The sequence below is a fragment of the Anolis sagrei genome, chromosome 2 (genome assembly GCF_037176765.1).
Source record: "Anolis sagrei isolate rAnoSag1 chromosome 2, rAnoSag1.mat, whole genome shotgun sequence".
Lineage (NCBI taxonomy): Eukaryota > Metazoa > Chordata > Lepidosauria > Squamata > Dactyloidae > Anolis > Anolis sagrei.
In genome coordinates, this window is record NC_090022.1 from 22645889 (window position 1) to 22663586 (window position 17698).

Sequence of the window (17698 nt, forward strand, 5' to 3'; positions counted from 1 at the left end):
GGTGGGGAGTCTTTTCAGAGACATGGATGAGGAGGGCATCCATTTACCCCTTTTGCTGTTGCCTCCCTTTTTCTTTTGCTTGCTCATATGGAGTGTGCAGACCCTCTTCACCCTACCTCCTAGGCTTGGGCAAGGAGGGTCTGCACACTCCATGTGTGGATGGTGCCCACATGTCTGTTTGTCAGTCGGGCTGTAAGGAGGCTGTTTTCATTATAGGGTTATGCACTGCCATGGCTTCTTCCCCAGATGCTGCAACGGGAAACAATACAAGGGTGAAGGTACTCACTATCATGAAAAAAAGTTCTAGACCACTACTATCATTACTCAAAAAACGGGAGAAATTAATGATATCAATGAAATGATAATAACAGTAACAATAATTAGAGATAGAGGAATAAGAAGACACAAAAGATTTGGCATAATTCCAGGAATTCTAGTTTTGTGACATGATGGCCAGATTCCCTGCAGGCATCAATATATTGTTTGGTTTGTATGTTTAGCAATGCTGGCTATGGTTGGTACTTGAATGGGAGACCACCAACAAATGCACTGTGTTTCAGACCATGTATTGCAAGAGGACAACAGCAGTCTATTTCCAGCTGTTTGAGACTATTTCCCTGATCACACAGTAGAGGTATCTGAGAACTTTTGCTAAGCTGACTGAAACAAGGTTGGGTTGTGGATGGGAGTGCACAAGGAGTGGTGTTTCCATAAAGAAAATCAAGCAATAGGGCAAAAGCACAGATCAGAATGCAGACCATCATGTGGCTCCTCCCACTTTGGGTCAAGTTGGATGCACTTAAAGTCTGTTTCCCAGGCACTCAATAAGGGTCAGAGGCTTGGCTTTAACTGTATTTTTATTTTATCCTTGTAAATTGTGCAAATAAAAAGTACATGTATTACAGTTTCAATTTTACCCTCCCCGCATGGGCAAACTCTGTGTTCGTAATCAGTCCCTTTGTATCTACCCTCTAGTATGGCTGATTTGAGGGCATTGAATCTGGCCCAACTGAAAGCAAGGCGAAATTTTGGGATGTTTAATATTTTCTAAGTATTTGGCACCTCCCAAAGAATTAAATGTTAGGCCTAAACTCAATGGAGAGCATGTGGAGCACGCCAGAGTCATTGAGTCCTGTTTGTCTATGTCACTGATTCGTTCCGCTAAGATCTGCATTCTCTTTTTATGCTCAAAACCGCTCAGTATATTCTCTGAGAGGCCCATCTGCCTGAGTTTCTGATTTAACGCTTTGATTTGGTGGGATTTGAAGAGGTCTTTTTGAATCAGATATGAATATCCCGCTTCAGGGGAAACCCTGATTGAACTTGTTCTACTTTAGATGTGAAGCCTATGATCCATACTGAAATTGCGTATAATAATTGGGCTGTTACCTTTGCTTGAAAGACCTTTGTTGCTGCTGGTATATACTGGCCACCTTTGGTGTAAAAAAAGCGAGTGGCCAGGAAGAACCCTAAGTTGGTACTGCACTTATTTACTGTCTGATCTTGATAAAAGGGTAACGGAACAGGTGGCCAAATTTCTGTTTGCAGCAGCAAAAAGCCGTAAGTGCTTCGTGAATAACCTGTAAAGGCTGAATGTAACAAAGAGTACTCGGGAGACTTATTATTAATTGGCAATCAGTTCCTGTTTTAGTTCTTGTGGGTTTTTTCGGGCTATATGGCCATGTTCTAGAGGCATTTCTCCTGACGTTTCGCCTGCATCTATGGCAAGCATCCTCAGAGGGTGCTTGCCATAGATGCAGGCGAAACGTCAGGAGAAATGCCTCTAGAACATGGCCATATAGCCCGAAAAAACCCACAAGAACTGAGTGATTCCGGCCATGAAAGCCTTCGACAATACATAGTTCCTGTTTTAGATTATATAGACAGTCATTCATCCAATAGCGAATGGTGATACTTGTCTTTATTAATCATAAGCCAAATGTGATGTTATTAATTGTTAATTGTTGTATTTCATCATTCTACTTTCACATGACTTAGCCGATGGTTTGTTGACTGAAATAAAGGCTACTGACTGACTGACTGACTTTTTATTTTATCTTGCATCATGACTCCAAAGAAGAACACAGGTCACCTTAAGGGGAAGGGCCCAGCCAAGAAGATGTCAGGTAAGAGCTCTTCCCCTCTGGCAATTTCTTTAGATGATCACGACATCCAATGTGGCATGTGTGTCCACTTTAGAGGGTCTCCAGACTAGCCAGTGTGGAACATCAAACCCCTAGGAATACTAGCAAGTTTTCTCAGTCATATTTGTGCTTTAGAAGCAAATCATCATAGACCACTGCTAACATTACTAAAAAAAAAAGTGAGATTAATTCTAGACCACTACTAGAAATAAGAGTGCAAAAGCACCTTCAATTGGCAATTAGGCTCACTTGCTACCTGGTTCTCCTGATACCGCAACCCAGAGCCCAGGTGAGGCCCCTTCTACACAGCTGGATAAAATCCTACAATATCTCCTTTGAACTGGAATATATGGCAGTGTGAACTCAGATAACCCAGTTCAAAGCAGATATTGTGGGATTTTCTGCCTTGGTATTCTGGGTTATGTGGCTGTGTGGAAGGACCCTGAGAGTCAAGAGCTAGCAACTAATGGCTGGGATGGGAAGAGCTGGCCATGGGGCTCTTCAGCTTACTTTTCATTAGGAGCCTCATCGCACTAGAGAATGAATCTACTTTAAATCAGTTTCTGCCTCCTGAAGAATTCTGGGGTTTGTAGTTTAGTGGGGCTGTTAAAGTCTCCTCCCTAAACTACAAACCCCAGAATGCTACAGGAGGCAGAAACCAGATTTAAAGTGGATTCATTCTCTAGCTGTGATGAAGTAGTAATTCCTTGGCAGCAGGCTTCTAGTGACAAGTGATATGCCTTGCATGCCTAGGTCAGCAATTTCCTTGGCAGGTGGTGAGCTTGGCTGCCTACTGAGGTCTGTTGGTGGCATCTCATTGCAATGTTTCCCTTCTGTCACAAACTAACACAATAGCATTGGGAGAATACTTATTGCAAGCCATAGTTGAGAAAATCCTAAAGGACAAATATAGAGAGCTAGAGAAGAAAGAGGGAAATTAACTGGATGAAAGGCAAGAGTAACAGATTAAAAGGTGAAGGATGGATAGGAATGGGGCTGGGCCAGTGTTAAAGAGGGCAGATGGCAGTTTCTCAACTTCTGTTTTGGACTCAAGGTGTTTTGGACTTCAGCTCCCATAATTCCTAACAGGTGGTAAGTCAGCTTGGATTTCTGGGAATTGAAGTCCAAAACACCTGGAGAAACACCGTTATATAGAATGTCAAAGGGGCCCAGCCCTTTTGTCAGCAGGCACCATCACCGCAAAAGCTGTGATGCTGTGCTGGGAATTTGCAGTGCAAAGAACCTGTTCCTATAAACCTTGTAAATTTCAGCATCTGCAGGAGGGCCCACACTGTCAAGAATTGCTCCAAGGGGTACCCTCTCAAAACCACCTTGAACGATAACAACACAACTAAACACCCAGCTTCCCAAAGGGCCCCAGCCCAATTAAACCCCCGCAGTTTGCCTGCTGGTTGGTGAATTATCCAGACCTCAAAGTAGCAAATGATTTAAGGGATGGTTTTCAGTTTGGTTTTTGATTCTCTGTAAAGGAGGACATAAACCTTGCATGGTTCAGAATTTATAGTCGATATGGGACAAAGAGTGTGTAACTAGGGCTAAGATCAATAAGGAAATCAGGGAGGCAAGGTGTTCATAGAATCATAGAATCAAAGAGTTGGAAGAGAACTTATAGGCCATCCAGTCCAACCCCCTGCCAAGAAGCAGGAATATTGCATTCAAATCACCCTTAACAGATGGCCATCCAGCCTCTGTTTAAAAGCTTCCAAAGAAGGAGCCTCCGCCATACTCCGGGGCAGAGAGTTCCACTGCTGAACGGCTCTCACAGTCAGGAAGTTCTTCCTCATGTTCAGATGGAATATCCTCTCTTGTAGTTTGAAGCCTAGTCTCCAAGGAAGCAGAAAACAAGCTTGCTCCCTCCTCCCTGTGGCTTCCTCTCACATATTTATACATGGCTATCATATCTCCTCTCAGTCGTCTCTTCTTCAGGCTAAACATGCCCAGCTCCTTAAGGTGCTCCTCATAGGGCTTGTTCTCCAGACCCTTGATCGTTTTAGTCACCTTCCTCTGGACACATTCCATCTTGTCAATATCTCTCTTCAATTGTGGTGCCCAGAATTGGACACAATATTCCAGGTGTGGTCTAACCAAAGCAGAATAGAGGGGTAGCATGACTTCCCTAGATCTAGACACTATGCTCCTATTGATGCAGGCCAAAATCCCATTGGCTTTTTTTGCCGCCACATCACATTGTTGGCTCATGTTTAACGTGTTGTCCACAAGGACTCCAAGATCTTTTTCAAAGTAGCTAATGATTCAAGGAATTGTTTTCAGTTTGGTTTTTGATTCTCTGTAAAGGAGGACATAAACCTTGCATGGTTCAGAATTTATAGTCGATATGGGACAAAGAATGTGTAATTAGCGCAATAAGGAAGTCAGGGAGGCAAGGTGTTGTGACCAATCCCTCTGCCTCCTCTTCCTGGTTTCAGAGTCTTTTCCCTTGGAGTAGTGCCCAAAAAGGCACCAGGTGTGTTTCATCTGATCCATCATTTGATTCATCCTAAAGAGTCTGTCAATGGCACAATTCCTGATGAGTTATGACCAGTTCATTAAACCTCTTGCTATCAAGCAAGTCTTGTCGGCACAATTGGCAAAATGTGACAAAGCCTGCTTTTTGCCTCCTACTGTGACTGTCAGTTCATCCCAATGATTCTGAACAATTGAATTTTCCATTTGAGGACTCTTTCTATATGGATAGGGTTTTGCCAATGGGGTGTGCTGTCGCATGTTCTACATTTGAGATCTTCAGCACTTTTCTTGAATGGGCCCTCAAATTTGAAACAGGGCTACCCAGAGTGATAGATTATTTGGATGACTTTCTGATCATTGGCCACCTGGCACTAGCCACTGTGAGCATCTCCTTCAGGAACTACCCAACTGGGTGTTCTCCTAGCTCATTGGAAAACCAAGGTCCCAGCTCATGCTTTGACCTTTTTGAGTATCAAGATTAACACAATATATCAGTTTTCCTGTCTCCCACAACAAAAGGTTACTGAACTGTTGGTTGGAATCACTCAACGTTTGCTCCACAGGAAGGTTACCCTTATAAAGTTCTAAGAATGTATAGGCCATTTGAACTTTGTCTGTAGGATGGTAGCATTGAAAAGAATCTTTTTTGTGGCATCTATGTGATGCAACACACAGAGTTTCATTGCCCCATCACTGATTTCAGAAAGACCTTTGACAAAGTTCCCATGATCATCTTGCAAAAAGAACTATTTGTTGAATGTGGGCTAGACAATGCTACTGTTAAGTGGATTTGTAATTGGTTAAGTGACTGAACCCAAAGAGTGCGCACTGATGGTTTCTCTTCATCCTGGAAAGAAGTGACTAGTGGGGTGCCACATTTATTTTATTTATTTATTTCACATATTTCTACCCTGCCCTTCTCCCCCCAAAATGGGACTCAGGACGGCCTCACACAAGCACCATACAGTGCTATCAACATGTAAAACAGTCTAAAATAGATTAAAGCATGAAACATCATTAAAAACTTATTATACAATTCATTAAAACAGAACTTAAGCATGCCAGTTAAAAATAAATCCAAGTCTGGGCAAATTCGTATCACATTTCCAATTGCTGCTATCCACTAATCAAACGCCTGGCCCCAAAGCCATGTCTTCAATTGTCTCCTAAAGGACAGGGGGGAGGTGTCCAACCTGATGTCCCTGGGGAGAGAGTTCCACAGATGGGGGGCCATTGCCGAGAAGGCCCTGTCTCTTGTCCCCACCAACCACGTTTGTGATAGTGGTGAGATCCAGAGCAGGGCCTCTCCTGGAGATCTTAAACTTCATGATGGTTCATAACAGGAGATATATTTGGAGAGGTAATCTGGACCAGTTCTGAGAGTGCCTTGGACTGCGAGAAGATCCAACCAGTCCATCCTCCAGGAAATAAAGCCCGACTGCTCATTGGAGGGAAGGATACTAGAGACACAGTTGAAGTACTTTGGCCACATCATGAGGAGACAGCAAAGCCTAGAGAAGACAATTATGCTGGGGAAAGTGGAAGGCAAAAGGAAGAGGGGCCGACCAAGGGCAAGATGGATGGATGGCATCCTTGAAGTGACTGGACTGACCTTGAAGGAGCTGGGGGTGGTGATGGCCGATGGGGAGCTCTGGCGTGGGCTGGGCTGGTCCATGAGGTCACGAAGAGTCAGAGACGACTGAACGAATGAACAACAATCTGGGCCAGAACTGTTTAGGGCTTTAAAGGTTGCTGTCCTAGGCCCAGTGATATTCAACATCTTTCCGTTTAGAGGGCATGCTGATCAGATTTTCAGATGCCAACAAATTGGGAGGGATAGCTAATACTCCAGAAACTGATCCGAATTCACAATGACCTTAACAGATTAGAAAGCTGGGGCAACAATGTGATTCAGCAGCCTTAAAAACCAATGTTATTTGGGGCTGCATCAAAAAGAGTATCGTGTCTAGATCAGTGGTTTTCAACCTGTGGGTCTGCAGGTGTTTTGACCTACAGCTCACAGAAATCCCAGCTAATTTACCACCTATTAGGAGTTGAAGGCCAAAACATCTGTGGACAGTGGACCCACAGGTTGAGAACCATTGGTCTCAACAAGAAAGGCCATGGTGGCCCTCTATTCTGCTTTGGTCAGACCTCATTTGGAATCACACTGTGTCCAATTCTGGGCACCACAATTCAAGATAGATATTGACAAAATGTTCATTTTGTCAGTGCTTTGTTGGCTACAAAAATGATAAAAGGCCTGGAAACCATAAATCCCTATGAGGAGCAGTTTAAAGAATTGCCCATAAGAACTGGTCAGCAGTGGATTTCTTTGCCTTAGAGTCCGGTGGAAACTCCTTCTTTGGAAGCTTTTAAACAGAGGCTGAGTGGCCATCTATTGGGGTACTTTGATTTTGCTTTTCCTGCATGGCAGGAGTTTAGGCTAGATGACCCAGGCGGTCGCTTCTAACTCCATGATTCTATGATTCCCCTTGTGTGTTAAGGCAACCAAGGAGTGGTTCAATGGGTCTTCCCTTAGAACAGCCTTGAAACTTCTAATCCCACTTGAGGCCACACACCCTGGGATTGTAATCTTGAAAGCTGCTTTTCTAATGGGCTGCCCTGTGAGCAACTTGATTAAAGTGGGGCTTCTCTCAGGGGACTCAGCTGTTTTCACCTGAGATTGCTGAAGAGGAGATCTGGTAAAGAGTAACTGCCTCAGCATATCTTGCATCAAGTTAATCCCTCTACATTAGTGCATATAATGAAGAAAGTTTTGAATAGGTAACATTTAATAAAATTGTCCTTAGTTAATCCATATGGTTGTCTGGTCTCTGTTTCGTTGGTCGGTGAGCACTTTATATCCTGAACTCAGGTCAAATTACAATTGGGGGTGGGGGTTGTTTTAAACTTATGAATACATTGTTAGTTTTCTGATTTGTTAATGGAGATAGGAAATAGGAAAATTGATTATCTTTATTTCTTTTTCCCTTTTGCAATATAGCCAAGTTTTTAAATATCATAGCGGGTGCTCTTGGAGCTTTTCTTACAATTGTCATTGCCTTCCTTTATCTAGAAGGTAAGTTACCCAGTTTTAGTGGTTTCTACCTTAAAAATTGTCTTCACTCTTGGATCCCATGTAATTGCTCTCCTTAATCTGTCGGACAGAATGTTGTTTTCCTTAGTGCAACATTGGCATGAAAACCCAGACTCACTGTGAATTGGCTCCTTGTTGTCTTCATTACATTTCTGTCATTTTGGTGAATATTGTGGGTTATCCTTGATTAATCCAGCTTTGCTTCACTTCTGGCAGAGTTGGGGATGCTTCAGAATGTGTTTGAAAATAGGGAATATCCTGCAGCTTTGAGATAATGTGGACAGCTGGAGCATGTCCAATTGAGACCAAGCTGCTGTCCACATGGGACACTGCCACCATTACCTTTTTCCTGTGCTCATCAGCACAGCAAAGAGGGGATGATGGATCAGCAATATGCCATTATGGTCGCCACGTCCAGCTGGCACAGAACTCTATGCAAGCTCCTGGCTGTTGTGGGTATGACATTTTGACATCAGCACAGAGGTCCATATGAACAAGAAAGAGAAGGGATGATCAGCATGGGACGTTTGCAGGAGCAAGATGACAGCGACACCAATCACAGTGACACAGATGGTAAGATGATGATCCAGCAGGATCAGTGAGGTTTCAACCTAACTGGACTGTGTGGATGCCAACTTGCCACTGCAGGGGAGGTGTGGCCATCCTTGGACTGACCACAGATTTATTGCCTGGAGTAAATTTGTCCAAGGTTGTTACAAAAATTGGGCAGCAATTCTGTGGCCCTGTCCTGCCTCCAAATAATTTTCTATGAAGTAACACTAAGAATAATGTTAGCTGACTTTCAGCAATCGGACAGAAGGAGCTGTTTTGAAATTTAAATATACTCAACAGAACTGAGCCATGATTTACAAGCAGGGAATATTTATTTTAATTTAGGTGTTATCCTGAGATTTCCTCATAAACAAGGCCTACATATCCCGCCTGCCCAATTTTAAAAGATTTGCAGAGTCAACCCAAGGAATCCCAGGGGCTGTAGGCTACTTTTCAGAGGAAGGCAAAGCCATCTCTGAATATTCTTTACCAAAGAAAATCCTGTGAAATTCATGGATTTGCCATTAAGTCATTGCAGACCTGACAGGCTCACATGGAAAAGGTGGGAGAGAGAAAGAAATTGGGACAGGGGGTATAGAATTTGTACAATTGGTAACAGATGCCCCAGTTAGTAAGATTTACATCTGGACCCTATCCACTTTGCTCCAATTATGCTTTTCCTGTCTCTGGGTTTCCTTTTTGCCGTTTGCTTCACTTTATCTGCGCTGTTCTCCTTAAAAACATAGTTAGCTTGGACTCCAACCTCAGTCTTTATGCACGCTTGGTTCAGCATGGGAGCACTTGAGGTGCAGCAGGGACTATGGAAATAGTTGGAGATTTCTTTGGACATCCATTTGAGTCTTGTTTAGCAGTGTGTTAGGAAGTTAATAGTCTAACACCTGTTGCCTTTTTCTGCACTAGTACCTTGTAAATGGCATAATCAGCAACTATCAGGCCCAGCCTGTCCGTATGATTGGATTGGGTATCGTGGAAGATGCTACTTCTTTTCAACAGAAACAAGAAATTGGACTTCCAGCCAGAACTTCTGTTTAACACAGGGGGCCCACCTGCTCAATTTCAATCCTACCCAGGAAAAAGTAAGAGGCCTAAACAGAGTCCATTTTCCTTTCACATTGTGCCTTCTATGGAGTAAAAGGCTCTGCTCACAAAGATGCTTATACTCATTTCCCAAGGTTTTTTTTTTGTCTGCTACAGCCTAACACATTCAAAAAACTTCTTCACTCTTTAGTGTTTATGATGCTGTGTGAGCTGCTTTGTAAAACAGGGAAAAATCTGAAAAATGAGCAGGGATTTGAACACTGTTCTCCTGAAGTGCTAAAGCACATCTACACTGAGCAAGTAATGCAAAATGAAAGCACCAGAGGAGGAAGCAAGTCGACTGTGTCACATGTCATGTTCAAAAACTGGGTGAAGGCCTGGGCAGTGCTTATACGCAGCAGAGAATTCAGCTCCAACTCAGTTCCAGTATTTGCAGTATCCATGGCTTCACAGCTATTCAAGATTTTATTTTTCAGAGGTCTCCTGCCCCAGTGTGACTCTGCAGATTCCTGGAGCACCTGTACCTTAACTGGCTTCTTTATGTGATATGGCTTACATGTATATGCACTGATGCACATTACAGGCCCTATTTCAGAGAATCCTTCGATTTTGCTTATCCCAGTTTAAGGCCTCTAATATATAGACCTGTACTCATTCTCACCAAAAAGCACCACATTTTCAAGATGCCTTCAATCCACATTAAGCTGTCAGTATAGATGAGTCCATAGAATCATAGAATCATAGAGTTGGAAGAGACCTCATTGGCCATCCAGTCCAACCCCTGCCAAGAAGCAGGAATATTGCATTCAAAGCACCCCTGACGGATGGCCATCCAGCCTCTGTTTAAAAGCCTCCAAAGAAGGAGCCTCCACCACACTCCGGGACAGAGGGTTCCACTGCTGAATAGTTCTCACAGTTAGGAAGTTCTTCCTCATGTTCAAATGGAATCTCCTTCGTGTAGTTTGAAGCCATTGTTCCGTGTTCTAGTCTCCAGGGAAGCAGAGAACAAGCTTGCTCCCTCCTCCTTGTAATTTCCTCTCACATCAGGCATGTATTCGGGGGGGGGGGGGGGGGCTTGAGGGGCTTCAGCCTCCCCCCCCCCCCCCCCGAAATTCTCATGGTAGTCCGCGCGAGAAAGCCTTACTGGTACATTATTTAAACTGTTACGTTTATTCATATCATGATTTGATCACCATGTTCAATATATCCCATATACATCCCCCCCTCCCAAATCAAAATCCTGGCTACAGGCCTGTCTCATATATTTATATATGGCTATCATATCTCCTCTCAGCCTTCTCTTCTTCAGGCTAAACATGCCCAGCTCTCTAAGCCGCTCCTCATAGGGCTTGTTCTCCAGACCCTTGATCATTTTAGTCCTCCTTCTCTGGACACATTCCAGCTTGTTAATATCTCTCTTCAAATGTGGTGCCCAGAACTGGACACAATATTCTAGGTGTGGTCTAACCAAAGCAGAATAGAGGGGTAGCATGACTTCCCTAGATCTAGACACTATGCTCCTATTGATGCAGGCCCAAATCCCATTGGCTTTTTTTGCCGCCACATCACATTGTTGGCTCATGTTTAACTTGTTGTCCACGAGGACTCCAAGATCTTTTTCACACATACTGCTCTCAAGCAGTTTGTTTATTTATTTATTTATTTACTTACTTTATTTGTAAACCGCTTTATCTCAGCCCTCAGGCGACTCAAAGCGGTGAACAACATCAATACAAAACATCATATAAACATCATAAGACAAGTATAGGGCAATTAAAAACAATTATAACATAAATAATTAAACATCCATATAACAATCATTAGCGCCTCATCAGTAAAATCAGAATCCAGTCTCATCATCCATTATTCCGTATTCCTATGTTCAATTGCACTGTTTAATCAAATGCTTGTTCGAACAGCCAGGTTTTTGTTCTCCTCCGAAATGCCAGCAGGGAGGGGGCCAATCTGATATCTGCAGGCAAGGTGTTCCACAGCCGAGGGGCCACCACTGAGAAGGCCCTGTCTCTCATCCCCGCCAAGTGCGCCTGTGATGCAGGCGGGACAGAGAGCAGGGCCTCCCCAGATGATCTTAGTGTCCTAGCCGGTTCATAGGAGGAGATGTGTTCAGAGAGGTAAGTAAAGCCAGAACCGTTTAGGGCTTTATAGGTTAACACCGGCACTTTGAATTGTGCCCGGTAGCAAACTGGCAGCCAGTGGAGCTGGCGCAACAGAGGAGTAGTATGCTCCCTGAAGCAGAACTGAAACAGAACAGCCAGTATCTGTGACCCTTAAGTATCTCACATAGCATATGCCCAGTGCAGCCCTCTTGTGACTGCCATACTGGTTCAGGACTGCTGCTGCCAGTAGCTTAGTCAGTCTACCCTATGATGAGTAATGCTGCAAGTTGTCGTCCACCTGCACATGGAAAGCCACTTGAATACTATCCAGATGCAGCCTTTGCTAAGTAGCACTGAAAATCTTTTCTGATGGAAATTGAACAACAGAGCCCTCACTTTATGTGATTTGAGCAAAAGTAGAATAAGCCCTCCACATTTGCGGGTTTAACTTTGCAAATTATTTATTCATGGATTTGATTACAATGTTCCCTAAGAATTTCTACATCCTCCAGTGAAATTCTGGCAGAAATTGCCCATAAAGTTGGGCTGGAAGATTCAGTGATTCTTAGAGAGATGTTTTCTCAGATACAACAAACTGTTCTTTTTACTCACAGTTTTTCTGCTTTTGTGGAGGGCCCTGCACTGCGAACCCTGGTGAATGTAGAGGGCTTTCTGTAATTCAAAAATGTATGACTTCTTGAAGAATGTGAGCAGCAATATACCTAGGGGATATTGCATCACAATTTCAACACCTGATAAAAGATTTAAGAGTTTCTAAAAATTTACAGAGTGCTACATAATAAATATTGCATGAATATTGGAAGTCAGTTCTGCTAACAAAAATGTCGTCTAATTTTAAAGGGGTTTGTGATGCGTTACAGAGGCAAAACCTCATTTTGGATTGGCCTCAGCCGAGACCCAGGCCAGCCGTGGAAATGGACAAAAGGAGAAACTTCCATGTAAGTCCTCTTCTTTCAGAGTTCAGTAACTAAATGATTATATTTCTAACAGCTGTGCCATTCACAATGATGCTAATAAAAATGGGCTATATACAATGCTACTGTTGGGAATTGGTTGATTGACAAAACCCTAAGAGTGTTTGCCAATCGGTCCTCCTCATCCTGAAGAGAAGTAAAAATCTCCAGCAACATGCAAAAAAGAATGAGGAAGTACTCAATCGGTGTCACAAATGGATGGTGAAGTGACAGTTCCCCTGGTGGCCGGAATTCGAGCATACCCTAATGAAGCTGGAAAGTTAAATAGCCTCTGTGTGTCTGTCTATATATGTTGTGTGTCTATGGCATTGAATGTTTGCCATGTATATGTGCATTGTGATCCACCCTGGGTCCCCTGCGGGGTGAGAAGGGTGGAATATAAATAATGTAAATAAATAATAATAAATAATAATAAAATTAGTGGCCAGTGGGATTTCAGAAAAATCTGTCCTGGGCTCAGTGCCATTCAACATCTTTATCTATGACTTGAATGATGGAATAGAAAGCATGCTTATCAAATTTGCAGATGGCACCAAATTGGGAGGAATGGCAAATACCCCAGAGGACAGGATCAGAATCCAGAATGATCTTAAAAGATTAGAGCTGGGCCAAAACTAACAAAATAAATGTCAATAGGGAGAAATGTGGGGTACTACACTTTGGCAATAAAAAAGAAATGCACAGCTTTAGGATGAGTGATAGTTGGTTCAACAGCAGTTCATGCAAAAGGGATCTAGGAGTTTCAGTAGACTACAAGCTGCACGTGAGTCAACAGTGTGATGCAGAAGCTGAAAAGGTCAATGTGAGCCTAGGCTGCATCAATGGGAGTATAGTGTCAAGATCACAGGAAGTCACTCAATCATGCTTTGATGAGACCTCACCTGGAATACTGTGTCCAGTTGTGGGCACCACAATTCAAGAAGTATATTGACAAGCTGGAACATGTCCAGAAAAGGGCAACCAAAATTATCAAAGGTTTGGAAGCCGAGTCCTATGAGGACCAGCTTAGGGAGCTGGGTATTTTTTTTTAGGCTGGAGAAAAATAAGGCTGAGAGAAGACATGATAGCTGTGTTTAAATAGTTGAAAGGATATCACACTGAAGAGGGGACAAATTTGTTTTCTACTGCTGTATGTTCTTGTATTGCAGGAGGTTGGACTAGGTGACCCTATGAATTACTGTGTTTCTTCCATTCCAAGATGCACTTTTTTTTCCCTATATAAACATCTCTAAAAATTGGGTGTGTCTTATAATAACAGGAGTATCTTATGTGCTTTTGTTGGTGGTGGTCATGGTACCGAAGGGTGTGTCTTACAATTAAAGAAATGTGGTCTATTCTCCTAAAATCTGGTTGCAGCTCTTCATGCTGGCTAACTTAGTCTTTGTTTTCTTGTTGCAGGCTGAATGTTATTGGAGATGGGGGAAACTGTGCTTTTCTAAACAGTGAAGCTAGTGCTACCTCCTTCAGGTGTCATACAAAGCTACCCTGGATTTGCAGCAAAGTTGATATATTTAAATGTGAAAATACAAATGGAACATGTAATGACAAAAATGCAATCAAATCTCCAAAATACAAATTTGAAGGGATATCTTAGGATTTTATTTAAGAATACCATCCACCACTTGGATGTAGAACCTGAACCAACTTCTGCTAATCTATCTTCTAATCAGTTTAGGCTGAAATAAATGGAAGATGCCACTGCCACCAACTTATTTTGGGCGCAACTGCTAAAACATGTAGGAGTTGGGGAAAGGAATATTAGACAACTTGAATTGGAAATGACCCAGGAATGGCCTAAGATGATGGAATGGACAAGGATTTGAATGAGAGGACATAGTTCTTTGTTTTTAAAATTGTTATTGCACTGTTTTTATGTTTAAATGCACTATAATGGTTTTTTATTTTTGTTTTTTGTTTATCAATGTATGTATTTTTATGGCATAGAATTGTGCCAACTGTGTACACTGCTCTGAGTCGCCTTCAGGCTGAAATGGGTGGGGTAGAAATAATGCAAATAAATAAAAAAAATAATGTCAAGGCAGAATGAGTGTTTGTAATTGTTCATTAAATGATAGAGAACCATTGGCCACCATGCCCTGTGGAACTGAGCCTTTGAACAAAGTGCTATGAAAATTAAGTGCTTATAAAAATGTTGTTTAGCGTGATATGCTGGAATTGAGAATTTACTGTTCTGTTCTTTTTATGTACTTTCAAGGACAAAAGTTATGTCAAATTGACCTTGCTATGTTAACTAAAATTCCATAAGGATATAGACCAACAATTATTTGAAAATATATTTAGCTTTGTATCGCCCATTAACATTATTTATTATTTGTCTCAGTTTTTTTTTTCTCATATATCCTTTGTATTCTGGGGTTAATGTTCCTACAATTTTGTCAGGATTTGGCAGTGAGCCAAGTGTGACAGCAATTTACCTGTCCAAACACATCTCCCCCTATGAACCACAGCAGAGATTAAGATCTTCTGGGTAGGCCTTGCTCTCAGTCCCACCACCATCACAGGCGCGTTTGGCGGGGACAAGAGACAGGGCCTTCTCTGTAATTACCCCTCGGCTATGGAACTCCCTTCCTAATGAGCTCAGGTCAGCCCCCTCCCTCTTGTCTTTTAGAAGGATGATAAAAACATGGCTTTGGGACTGCAATGAGACAGTGATAGGAACCCTTAGTATGCCAACCAAATTCGATATGGTTGTTGAGACAGTTTTAACTAGTGGATTTTAATGTCAAGATAAGTGATTTTAATGCTTTTGTATGTGTATGGTCTAATATGTTTCAGCATTTAATGTTTGCCGTTTAGATGTTGTACTCCGCCCTGAGTCCCCTTCAGGGTGAGAAGGGTGGAATATAAATGCTTGAAATAAATAAATAAATAAATATCCAGGTACCTGTGTGTCCTGATTTATTGGCTACTTCTAGATTACTCAGATACTTAGAGCTAGCCCTCCTTGCTCAATAGAAAGAGTACATAATAATTTCATAACACTATTATCGACAATAGGACACCCCATATTTCTGGCTATGATTGAACCCATGACCTCTAAAGGGCCCTGATCTTGCAAACTGCCAAACCCTCTGGGGTTTTAGGTTTTTGTGGGTTTTTTCGGGCTATATGGTCATGTTCTAGAGGCATTTTTTCCTGACATTTCGCCTGCATCTATGGCAAGCATCCTCAGAGGTAGTGAGGTTTTGCCACAATCAGTTCACTAAGTTCCTTCATTGAAAAAGTAGAAAAAATTGCAAGCCACTTTAAAAGAGCCGCATGTGAAGACATGTAGAGATGCCACCAATTTGTGAAGAAGCCACCACCTGTTTGTAACAGTTTTGTAAAGGAGCCACCACTTTATAAGGGCTTATTAAATTGATAGCATAGGTAATAACTAGTAATATTGATATGGTCTTTCTTCAATGTGAAGCGTGACATAACTTGTAAAGGATTTGTAACAGAGACCGAGCTTTAGAAGAAACTGTAACAAATTTATTGAAATGTAGAAGGAGCTTGATGGTTGCAATGCACTTATCTTCAAAGGTTACATTTATAACATTCCTTAAAACAACTCTGGAAAGGACTCTTCCTTCCACAAAACAGGTTTCAAACTTATTTTTCTTCAAACTGTGTTTTTTTCCTTAATAGATTACTTTAGATACAAGCTTATTCTTTCTTTGTGATACTTTTGTTGCGATAAAGATTCTCACTGGGTTTCTCTTACCCTTTCTACTCATACACTAACTACTACAATACATAAGTCAACTTGACTTATCTAAACTATCCAGGCTAAAAGCCAAAACCTTCCTGATTCTCATTACAGTAGAATCATAGAATCATAGAATCAAAGAGTTGGAAGAGACCTCATGGGCCATCCAGTACAACCCCCTGCCAAGAAGCAGGAATAGTCCTTCCCTGTAGTTTTTAAACTATAGACTACCTTCCTGGTTCTCACTACTACAGAACCAGCCTCTCCTGTAGTTCACTGACTACAGACTGACTGTTTTAAAATGGCTGCCCTGCCAAGTGGCCTCTTGCAGCCTCTTCTCTGCTACCAGCCTGTTGGAAGGCAGGGTAGGCTGGTTTGCTTTGAAGGGCAAAGGGGCGATCCAGTTCCCTTCCTTGCTAAAAGTGACCTCAGCGTTCATGATGTCCAAGAACGCTTGCTCATCTCGGGAGAGCGCTGTGTTTTCATCATCCCGGGAATCATTGAAGATGGATTGAAAATCCAGATGTAACTTCTTGGTAGCAAACAGAAATGTGACTGAGGCAACTCTGCATGAGGGTGACTCTGCCACAACTAACAGTGTTTGGCTGATCTGGACACAGAGAAGATGGTGGATGCATCCTGTCAACACATACAGGTCCCTGTATGGTCCATCCTAAAGGAGTCTTCTGTGCCAAAGGTGCACCAGGAGGACCTCTCTTTTCTGCTCTGATGCTCATCAGGCTTGGGCAGTTCGATCTGATGAGCAGAACTATGTCAATATCTGGCTCAAAGGGTGGAATGAGGTCCTGTAGTCCTTTCAGATGAGGGTGCGCTTGCATCATCTCTCTGGTGGCAATCTGGTCCTTATTTCATGGGATAGACGCACACTAAATAAGGTCAGGTAACTCAAAATGAATTTCTTTGCCACATGGCGAAATGGCAAATCCTGACACAACGCGGCCCTGTCTCCGTTGTCTGCCTGTACAAGTTGAAATACAATATTCAATAGTCTTTGTTTGCCCTTTAAAGAATCTGAAGAAGTCAGGAGTGGCCAATGAACTTTGGTTGTCAAGGGCCATGTACATTCTTTTCTTCATCCATGGCTTACTGGCTGGATAGACTTCCACCAAACAGATGGGATGGCAAATTCTAGTTTTATTTGAGTTGCTGCACAGCTGCATGCAGGCTACAGAGGGTGCCTCTGCATGAGGCTTTTTGGCAAACTCTCTGCAGTCGGCCAAACTGTGGGGCTTTGCGTGCAGTGGGCACAGAACTTCTTTTGGTGTTGTCTTGGCATCAGCTGGAGATGGATTGGTCTCCATAGCCTTGACAGCAATGTTTCTTTTGGTGCTGCTGTCTTTGGCAGGTTTTTTGGCTTCTTTAATGGGCCTATTTGTCCTTGGAGTCCCATAAAGAGTTGGAAATCTCGTCTGTGGGTCGTTGAGCTGCATAGCTGCGTTTGTAACGAAGTTCACAAGATGGGTGAAAGGTGGATAGACCTGATGATTGGCCTGCTTGAATCTAAAGACTTC

The 17698-nt window shown here is 42.5% G+C and overlaps 1 protein-coding gene across 1 annotated transcript; it reads left to right on the forward strand.

Moving 5' to 3' along the window:
- The first annotated feature begins 2065 nt into the window (after positions 1 to 2065).
- On the forward strand, positions 2066 to 14048 carry LOC132765174 (C-type lectin domain family 2 member D-like). The gene is made up of 5 exons (XM_067465606.1): positions 2066 to 2126; positions 7639 to 7713; positions 9205 to 9380; positions 12321 to 12418; positions 13853 to 14048. Exons 1-5 carry the CDS (start codon positions 2066 to 2068, stop codon positions 14046 to 14048), a joined length of 606 nt encoding a protein of 201 aa, XP_067321707.1.
- Positions 14049 to 17698: the final 3650 nt, after the last annotated feature.